This window comes from Dioscorea cayenensis, chromosome 15 (genome assembly GCF_009730915.1).
Source record: "Dioscorea cayenensis subsp. rotundata cultivar TDr96_F1 chromosome 15, TDr96_F1_v2_PseudoChromosome.rev07_lg8_w22 25.fasta, whole genome shotgun sequence".
Taxonomy (NCBI): Eukaryota; Viridiplantae; Streptophyta; class Magnoliopsida; order Dioscoreales; family Dioscoreaceae; genus Dioscorea; species Dioscorea cayenensis.
In genome coordinates, this window is record NC_052485.1 from 22,233,211 (window position 1) to 22,243,449 (window position 10,239).

At 30.5% G+C, this 10,239-nt stretch overlaps 1 protein-coding gene across 1 annotated transcript; it reads right to left on the reverse strand.

Annotated features, from left to right (window-relative positions):
* Window positions 1-2,393: 2,393 nt before the first annotated feature.
* Window positions 2,394-6,546, reverse strand: LOC120276927 (protein SNOWY COTYLEDON 3-like). Its single transcript, XM_039283671.1, has 6 exons — window positions 5,643-6,546; window positions 3,935-4,054; window positions 3,497-3,613; window positions 3,305-3,394; window positions 2,853-2,960; window positions 2,394-2,777 (listed from the first exon to the last, which is right to left on the reverse strand). Exons 1-6 carry the CDS (start codon window positions 6,393-6,395, stop codon window positions 2,727-2,729), a joined length of 1,239 nt encoding a protein of 412 aa, XP_039139605.1. The 5' UTR covers window positions 6,396-6,546; the 3' UTR covers window positions 2,394-2,726.
* Between the last annotated feature and the right edge of the window lie 3,693 nt (window positions 6,547-10,239).

Below are 10,239 nucleotides of genomic sequence, written 5' to 3' on the forward strand. Positions count from 1 at the left end.
AAAACAAATTACCTCATATTTCAACAAAAAAAATTATTTTTAATTTATGTTAGATAACATAATGAAATTTATTATTAATAATAATAGTCTATGCGTACTATACTGCTATTAGAGTGTCTCAAAAAATAAATTTAAATTTTTTTAATATATTTAAAATTTTATTTATATTAAATATGGTGTTAATAATAAATTTTTTAATTACACATATTTATTTATAGAATAAATATCTATAAAATATTTAAAACTAAAATTTATCAATAATTTTTATTATAAAACTTATTTATTTATAGTACCAGAGTTTTTATTGTTTATCTGTATAATATTGTCTCAAATTTTTAAAAATATATAAATTTTACTACGGATCTAAAATTTTAATAATAATAATAATAACAACAACAAGTTGAATTTTTTTTTTGAAAAAACTGATAATTCTTGGGACTCACAATGCTTCAAAATTCAGGATAATTGATAATGCCTTCCAAATTTAATTCAAATAAAATTATTTAATATATATATATATATTAAATTTTAGGGAAGTGAACATAGGTGCTAGTAGAAACTTATCGTTATTGGCATGTGCCGTTTTGGTCACGGTCCCGGAGAAGTGGGGTTCTAACCACGTGGGAGTAACACGTGCGAAGTACGTACGGAACGGCGCCGAAATCGTTGACTTTTTCCCGACATTCATGACGGCACGTGGGATGTCTGGTCCAAACAGCACGAACTTCGGAATGGACCGGCTGGTCCGGTTCATTTCATACATTTCACCAAGGACCAACCCTATCCCAACTTAGGACCATCCTTCTCCGTCCCCATTTTCATTTTCAATCATACCACTTTTCAATAATTTCTTTTCACATCAAACCACTTTTTTTTTTCTTTCTAATATATAGTTTTTTTTTCAATTATATAAATTACAATTCAACGGTTGAGATTGTATAACAAACAGTTAATAATACAGTAAAAAATAGAATGCACAATTATATAATGATAGTGACACAGTAATTGTGTTTTGATCTGAACTTCAATTTATTCACAATATCTTAATAAATTTCAATTATATAAATTACAATTCAACGGTTGGGCACTGTATAATGAACAGTTAATAATACAGTAAAAAATGGAATGCACAATTATACAATGATAGTGACACAGTGATTGTGTTTTGATCTGAACTTCAATTTATTCACAGTATCTTAATAAATTTCAACCGTTCAACCATATTTTCCTACTAGACCAGCAGCAACTACAAAAACCATAATCTAAAACTAATCAACTCTAATTAGCTATATTAAACCCTAATTAGCACTCATCGTAACAACTCTATCATTACTGTGATATATATCTATGTGTGTTATGTATATATATATATGGCCCATACTATATTTGCATCCAAATATCCAATAACTAGTGTTAATTTATATACATTATCAAACCGTGTCAAATAATAATCAAATACAATATTTATAGTAATTTAAATGATGATCTAATGACTATAACAGTAACTCTAAAGATGTTCATAAGACCGTTGATGACATTTTGTTGTTTTTTTTTACAAAAGCAATAAGCGTTATAAAAAAGACAGACATGTATAGAAGTGCACTTGTTACGGTGATTTAGCGAATCCCTAGAGATAAAATTCCCTTTGTCATACAACCCTGGAAGGGAGTAAATACTAATTTTTTTATACAGAACTCTCACAAAGACCAGCAAACAATACTGAAAAACAATATTGGGTCAAAATGTAAAATGTGTGACAAGTAATACTTTGTGGTAAGTTATCATTAGACTACCAGCGTTTCTGATAACAATTTAATTTATAATATAATATATTTAAAATTAAAATTTATTTTTATTTATTTTAATTTATTTAACATACCTCAAAACTCATCAACTCATCTAACAGTTGTTAACAGTTGTAGACACTACACTTAAAAAGAAAAAGGAAAGCTTAGAATGACAAAATTATCTATTCCATGTTTAAATCTTCACTTCTACTTTTAACGTCAAATAAATATCATAAGCATATTGACAGATATTTCTTTTCCTGTCATTTTATTGAATCATAATTCTTAGATTTCACAATTCACTTTTACTTTATAAACATCAAATAAATATCATGAGCATTTTGACATATATTCCTTTTCCTGTCATTTATTGAATGATAATTCTTAGATTTCACAATTCTTATTTATCATCAAACAAATCACCACCAAATTTTTGTTTGTTTCTTATTAATCAATAGATTTCTTTTCATTTCATCAATTGAATCACCGACCAAAAATTTTTCCATTTCCTATCAATGAATAGATCTCTTCATTCATAACACATAATATCATATAATTTTTTTTTTTCTATTTGCGACGTTATTTGGTATGATACTAACAGCTCAATCATCGTACAAACCGATAACATTTTCCAATCCAAAGACATTTACATGATATTCCCACACTAAATCAAAAAACGGCGCCTAAAACAAATGCCTATTCACATCTTTTTTCTTTTTTATCTGTGATCGAAGATCGTTCTCTCATATACAACAAAAAAAATTTATCGGTTAGCTCACCGAATGAGATAAACAGACTTGTTCAAACACATGGCTTCACACAAAACAAACCAATATGCGGTAAAGCTTCGATACAATCTCCGGTTAGACAAATCGATGTGCTGTCAGGTTAACTATAATAACTGTCGTCAAATTATCTGCTTTGCAGTTGCATTGTTCTTCATCTACAATTTAACTGTAGGATATGTCCTCGGAGACTACATTGCTTTACCTGTTGTGATTTTTAGATCAACATCCGGAATGGAAATGCCGAAATGAAATCAAGGGAAACAAGGGTAGTACTTACATGCAGCATTGCTACTGTCGAAAGGAGGTCTCGCGATTGTGCCAGTAAATCTTCTTCGAGAGCTGCCAGTTTCGATAGCTCAGTCAATAAGTTATGCATCCCTTCTACCTGTAAAAAATACGATGGTTATGTTTTTTCAAGTTTGGAAGACTACCTGATCGTCATAGTTGCAAGATAAAACAAGTTTCGAAGCAATTGAGATGCGGGAAATTAATGTCTGTTGAACTTCGATGTTTTATGTTTGTTTATTGACCCGATAAGAATGTTTTAAGAATCAAGTGTCATCGGTATTAGAAGACTAGAATAAACATAACCTTCTAAACTATCACATTTATTTCTGATGAGTTTAACTCGAGGTTTAATTAGTACCATGCGAACGAAATTTCCAATTATGGTTTTCTAAGTGGAATATCTGCCATTTTTATTGAAGTGATGGTTAATAAGGGTATCACCTTTGGTAGCAAAGAGGACATCGAAGAGCTCATCGCCTCCATCATGTTAATTGCATTACCAACAGCATTTTTCACAACTTGAACATCTACCTGTCGAATAGAAAGGAGTCATAGAATTTAGAACCCATTATATTTTCAAGATTTTTTTTTTTGCATTCTCGATAGCAATTCTTAAAGTATGTAGTTACGAACCCTTGCTCCATCTATGACAGGAAGGCGGAGAATGCTTGCCTTCAATGATTCAATCGCGCCTGTTAATGAACTTGAATGTTCATCATCCATAAGCGACCATTCTTCCAGATAGGCCATCTGCATCAATCAAATGCAGTAAAATTCAGATGTTCTGATATATTACAAATAAATAGACAAGAAGTTCAGTTTTGTGATGAATACAATAGGCCAAAGTATTTTTTTGTTTATAATTCCTACAAAAGTGAAACATTAGTCATTTGTGCCAATTTTTCTACATTGATAATTTTGATGAAAAAAATGTTTGTTGTCAATAATAATTACAGGATTTTACTTCAATTACAATCAAACCTGAAGAAGAGGATTTTCTTAGAGAGCGAAAACAGCAATACAGAAATAATAAACAAAGGACGAGAAAAAAAAAAAAGAAAAAAGAATGACCTGTTTGTTAAGAACTGAGGCTAGCCTTAAATTTTGAGTCAAAAGATGAAGCTTTGTTCTTTTATTTGTGACTGAATCTTGCAACCCTGAGGTAGTTATCCAAGCACTATATAAAGATTTCTGTCAAAGATCAAATGAACAACATTAGTCGACAAATATTTCCAACGAAAAATAAATATAAATTGACATGCATCAAGATTAAAATATTAAGTACACTTTCTATACTACTTAAATTTCTCCCACCATAAAAAGGGAGTTCACAATTTGAACATCAAAATCATAACAAACTATCAAAACAAAAATCACACAATAACTCAAGGATGTGTTCTCTAGTTCTTCAAAGAAGAAGAAGAAGAAGAAGGGTTCCCAATTTGAACATCAAAATCATAACAAACTATCAAAACAAAAATCACACTATAACTCAAGGATGTGTTCCCTAGTTCTTCAAATAAGAAGAAGAAGGGTTCACAATTTGAACATCAAAATCATAACAAACTATCAAAACAAAAATCACACTATAACTCAAGGATGTGTTCCCTAGTTCTTCAAAGAAGAAGAAGAAGAGTTCACAATTTGAGCATCAAAATCATAACAAACGATCAAAACAAAAATCACACTATAACTCAAGGATGTGTTCCCTAGTTCTTCAAAGAAGAAGAAGAAGAAGAAGAAGAAGAGTTCACAATTTGAGCACCAAATCATAACAAACTATCAAAACAAAAGTCACACTATAACTCAAGGATGTGTTCCCTAGTTCTTCAAACTCCAACAAGAAAAAAAAATGAGGGTTCTCATGAAAATTATAAAGAACTATCAAAATGAAAATTGCCATAATGAATGCTCATTAAATATCCACACTATAACTCAAGGACTTCAGTATGAGTTCTCTAGTTCTTCAAACTCCAATAAAAAAAAAAGGGTGCTCATGAAACATACTCATGAATACTTGCAAACATTTACAAGACTTCACAACAATGGTACAAGTTCTCCATACCATAATGAACGTAGGTTGAAAATACACACACACCACACTATAATTTAAGGACATTAGTACAAGTGCTCAACTTCCTCAAATTCGAAAAAAACAAAACAATACTTATGAAACATACCTAACAATACATGCATACATTATTTACAAGAAGTATGCACAATTTGAACATCAAAATCATAATGAACTATCAAAACAAAAATCACCACAACCAATGCATGCTAAATATCCACAATAACTCAAGGACCTCAGTGTGAGTTCTCTAGCTCTTCAAACTCCAATAATAATAAAAATAAAAATAAAAAAAGGCAAAAAGAAAAAAGAGGGTGCTCATGAAGCATATTTATGATTACATGCAAATATTTACAAGACTTCACAATTCGACATTGAAATCTTAACGAACAATCAAACCAAAAATCGCCATAATGAACACAAGCACTCCACTCCACACTATAATTTAAGGACACTAGTACAAGTGCTCAATTTCCTCAAATTCTATAAAAACATTACCATACTCGCAAAACATAGTTACGAATACATGCATACATTATTTACAAGGAAAATTCTTCACAATTTGATATTGAAAGCTGAATGAACATAAGCAAGTTTTTCATATTTGATCAAAAGAACAAGCAATGCACATTGAATTCGATAATGCACCATCTTCTTCATAACAAAACTAAACATTTGAGAAAACAGAACAAAACTAAAAGCTTTTACCTCCACAGCCAAACGACGAGCCGATAAAGAGGCATTCGCCCTCGCATTAACACAACGCCATTGCAAAAGCCGATTATGGAGCAATCTAAGCAAGTGAGCTTCCTCAATCCTGCCTTCCCCCTTCTTGCCTTTCTTCAATTGAGCTGCAAAGCTTATAATTGAAGGTGCATTGCCATTACTTCTCACCATCAGAGGACCCGCTGCATTCTTACAAGCTAAAAAGGGCTTTTTGGGAGGCAATGGAGCAGGAGGCTCAGTTGAGCGGCGGAGACGGCTATTGGTCTCCTGCCAGAACCTCGCCGGAACGCTAATGCCACGAGGTGTGTGGCGTGAAGGAGCAGTGGTGGTGGCAGCGCCGCCCTTATCTGAGTTGCTACCGGAAGAATGGCTATCAGCTTCGGAGGAGGCGTCAGCATCGTCGAGAACAAGGAGGCGGACAGAGGAAAAGGGTCTCGCCGGCGGCCAACGGGAGTTCTCTGATTGGGAAGGTTTGGCCTTTGTGGATTGGAAGAAGAAGGACTCACCCTGGAAGGAGACAGAGAGGCTGCGAGTGGTAGTGGTGAGGTATTTGGAGGAAGAGAGGGAACGAGAGCGAGAATGAGAACGGTGGAGGAGTGAGGTTGGAGAAGGTGAGGAAGAAGAAGAAGAAGAAGAAGAAGGAGAAGGTGAAGTAAAGGTGGAGTCTTTGGAGGTCTTTGGGGTGGAAATGGTTGCGTTTTGGTGGTCGGAAGGGGAGAGAGGAACTGCCACCATTGATGATGATGAAGATGATGAAGATGAGGATGCAGTGAAGTGTGGAGAAGATGAAGGAAGAGAGGGAGAGGAGTGAAGAAGAGAAGGGAAGGAAGAGAAGGAGGAGAAGGAGAAGGAGAAGGGAAAGGGAGGGAGTTTGTTGGAGATTAAGGTGTGGGGTTGTTATTAGTGTTAGTTAAGTGTGACATTTTGCTGGTTTGTTAAGATAGAACAAGTGTTCTTAATCTTTTTGTTTATCAAGTCTTAGTTTGTGATTTTGTGTTTGTATCGCTTTCTTTTATATATATATATATATATATATATATATATATATATATATATATATATACCAATGTAAAGTTCTTATATGGAGGAATTCAGAAATCGAAACCTACGCAAGGTGAGGGTAAAGTATTATTGAGCTTGTGATTGCGGTCCACATCTGTATCTGTCGTTGAGTTAAGTTTTAAATGGGGGCGCTTGTCACCTAATATCAAAAAAAAAATTATATATATAATAATGTAAGTATATTAGAGACTAGTAGAGGTTGTGCAGTTTATATATTTCTAGTAAATAATGTGTTATAGAAGAAGTGCTAAGCATAAAAATCAATGATGGTTTGGTGATCTAACAACAAAATGCATTCATTTGGTGTGAAATGGTTTGAAGCGAAGAAATACACCGAAGTAACTTTTTTGTGTTTTTTTAAGTGGTTAGAAGGTAATATTATTTTTAAGTAATTATGATGTTTACTGTGTGAACATTTTAAAAAAAATAAAAGAAAAGGGGGCTTGAGAGGTAAAAAAATTCGGAAATATATATAATTCAAAAATAAAATAAAAAATAAATAAAGTTAAAGAAATGTCATTCTTTCACTTGATGGTAAATAAATATATAAAGTGAAAGAAAATCATGTTCATATATAGTGACTTCTCCATCATTTTTATGGTAAATGAATGTTTAAAAAAATGAGAAATTAAAACAAAACTTCAAAGAAATAATTATTAAAAAAAAAAATCATCAATTTATGGCTTATATATTAACCTAGAATTGTCATTCTTTCACTTGATGGTAAATAAATATATAAAGTGAAAGAAAATCATGTTCATATATAGTGACTTCTCCATCATTTTTATGGTAAATGAATGTTTAAAAAAAATGAGAAATTAAAACAAAACTTCAAAGAAATAATTATTAAAAAAAAATCATCAATTTATGGCTTATATATTAACCTAGAATTGTCAAACATTATCAATCAGTTTTTTATCAGCAGAAGAGTTCTCATCAATCCTAAGGAAGATGTATCATAAATCAAAGTTGTGTTTGATATTCATGGCAGAGTACTCATGTACATTGGTAATGATATGAGGTACAGATAAATATAGAGTTTATCATATATACTAACACTTTTATTAGTATAACTGTAGTGTTTGAATTTTAATTAATGAAAGTAAGAATAAATTAGTACTAGAGAAGGTGTTGCTTTAAGTGTATGCCAAGAAGCATTTACAATTAGTCTCACATATTGATGTTGTTTGGAAGGAAAAAAGTAGTAATAGTGATTTGATAAGCTTGATTCTTTATTTGAGCCTTTTTTTTCCTTGTTTTGTGTGTGCATTTAGGTTGATGTGTGCTTAGATTGCTAAGTATATTAAACTTTGTGATGGTTGAACTACCATGCTAATACAAACCTTTATTCAAAATGGTTGTTGAGAAAATGAATATATCATCCCACCCACCTAAAATTTACTAACTTTAAATGTGTTCCAACAATAACTATGGATCATCTTAACATTAATAATAAGTGGTTATATTTTGGTATTTTTTACATTAATATTAATTAGAAAATATCTTTGCTAATTAAGGAACAATTATGTCATGCCGTTATCTTGTTTCCTAATCACTCATTAATCACATAAAATGATACATGAAAACAACTCCCTAATGATGGCATTTGGTTGTGAGGTTTCTATTTAGTAAACCAAAAAATTAAAGTGCTAATTTTATCTATAACATGATCAAAGAACAATTATAGATGATTAAGTAATTAGGATTTGAGTCTTAAGATCCACTCTTTATTAATCAAAGTCCACTAAGTATGTTTGTTAACAAAGTGTCTAAACAATGGAAAGTGGATTTTTGGTTTAGAATAATGATTATGTCTAGTCCTTTTCTATTGTATGTATTTATTATAACTCTTGACACTTTGGCTATGTTTTGTACTTCTAATCCAAGTAAAGGAACTGTGAAATCTAATCAAAGCATAATTTATTACAATTTTTTTAAATGATACAAACCCCCCATACAAAAAATTATTAGATGTTTAATTTATAAAACATGAAATAAAGTCATGTAAAAGAAACAAAAAATGATAGTAAAAAAGTAAAAATAGTTAAATTTGGTAGAGAACTCAAAATCCAAAAAAGACATTGAAAATACCAAAGTTACTAAAGTTATTTCACTATAATAAAATACCAATGTATGTATAAATGGACCTTAATCTTATTATAAATAGAATTAGTCTGAATTCAGTTTCATTTACTACTTGGCTTTATTATTTTTACATATATTCATATCACTTAAATTATCCAAATAAATTGTAACTATCTTCCACTATTATCATAGATTTTAAAATTATTTGCTATAATTTAAAAAATCAAATTAATTACATAGTGAGTTTGTAAAGAAAGTCAACCGGAATTGTTACAATCTCACTCATATATAAATATATATATATATATATATATACATACACACAGAGACATACAAATAGACATCTTTTAATTAAAAAAAAAAAGTGAAAAAGCAATCATAGAATGACTGAATGAGAATCTTTGTTGTGAGCTTTTTGAGATTGAGAATGGATTGAGAGAGGGGCACTATAGCTTGTGGTAAAAGCAATGTTTCAATGATGAAAATAAAGAAAAAAAAAAGTCATTCATGAATGATGATGTTCAATACTTTTAGGATTACCACCGAGTGAATTATGGATCTCAATTTTAGCCAAAAAGTGAGGTTAATGTCAATGAAAATTACATTTATATATATATATATATATATATATATATATATATATATATATATATAGGAAATGTTAATCTAAATATGTCCCTAAATTACTTTTTTTTAGAGACTTTTTTTTTTATAACTGTTGAATCACTATCCAACAGTTATTTTATTATATGTATTGTACATCTTTTTACTGTTTATGATTATTGTGCGACACTAGAAAACGCGTTTTGTATTATTTATAATGATCATAGCTGTTAGATTATCATCCGACAACTACGATAGACGTACCTAAATTATCTGTTCTCATATTTATATATAAACTATATATGCATGTTGGTCACTTGAGATGTGAGAAAACATTATGAAAGAATTACACATGAGAATGAGTTGCTTTCTATTTACTCATCAGAGATTGGCCACTCAAAAGTCACAAATGAAAGTGCATCTTATCTTTATTTTTATTTTTATTTCTATTTCTATTTAATTATTTAATTATTTTATTCACTTTATCAATTTCATCTCAATCCAAATCAAACAGCCAGGAAAAGAAAAAGAAAACAAAAGAAGCAACTGTTAATGTAGTTAATGTAGCAGTCTGAGATGACTTTGATTTGATTGATCATATCATTGGGTTATAATTTTAGACATACCATTCATACACATTTACATTCATTCAAATAATAATAATTCAGCAATAATGACTAAAGAGGAAAATAATAGTACACATCCCTTTATAAACTTTAGTTCCACCATTTCTTCTATCAAAATTTTCATATCAAACTATTAAAAGGTAACTGTGAACCTCTTCTCCTCTGAGTTTCTCTCCATCTTACCTCTCCTCCCTCCCTTGCCA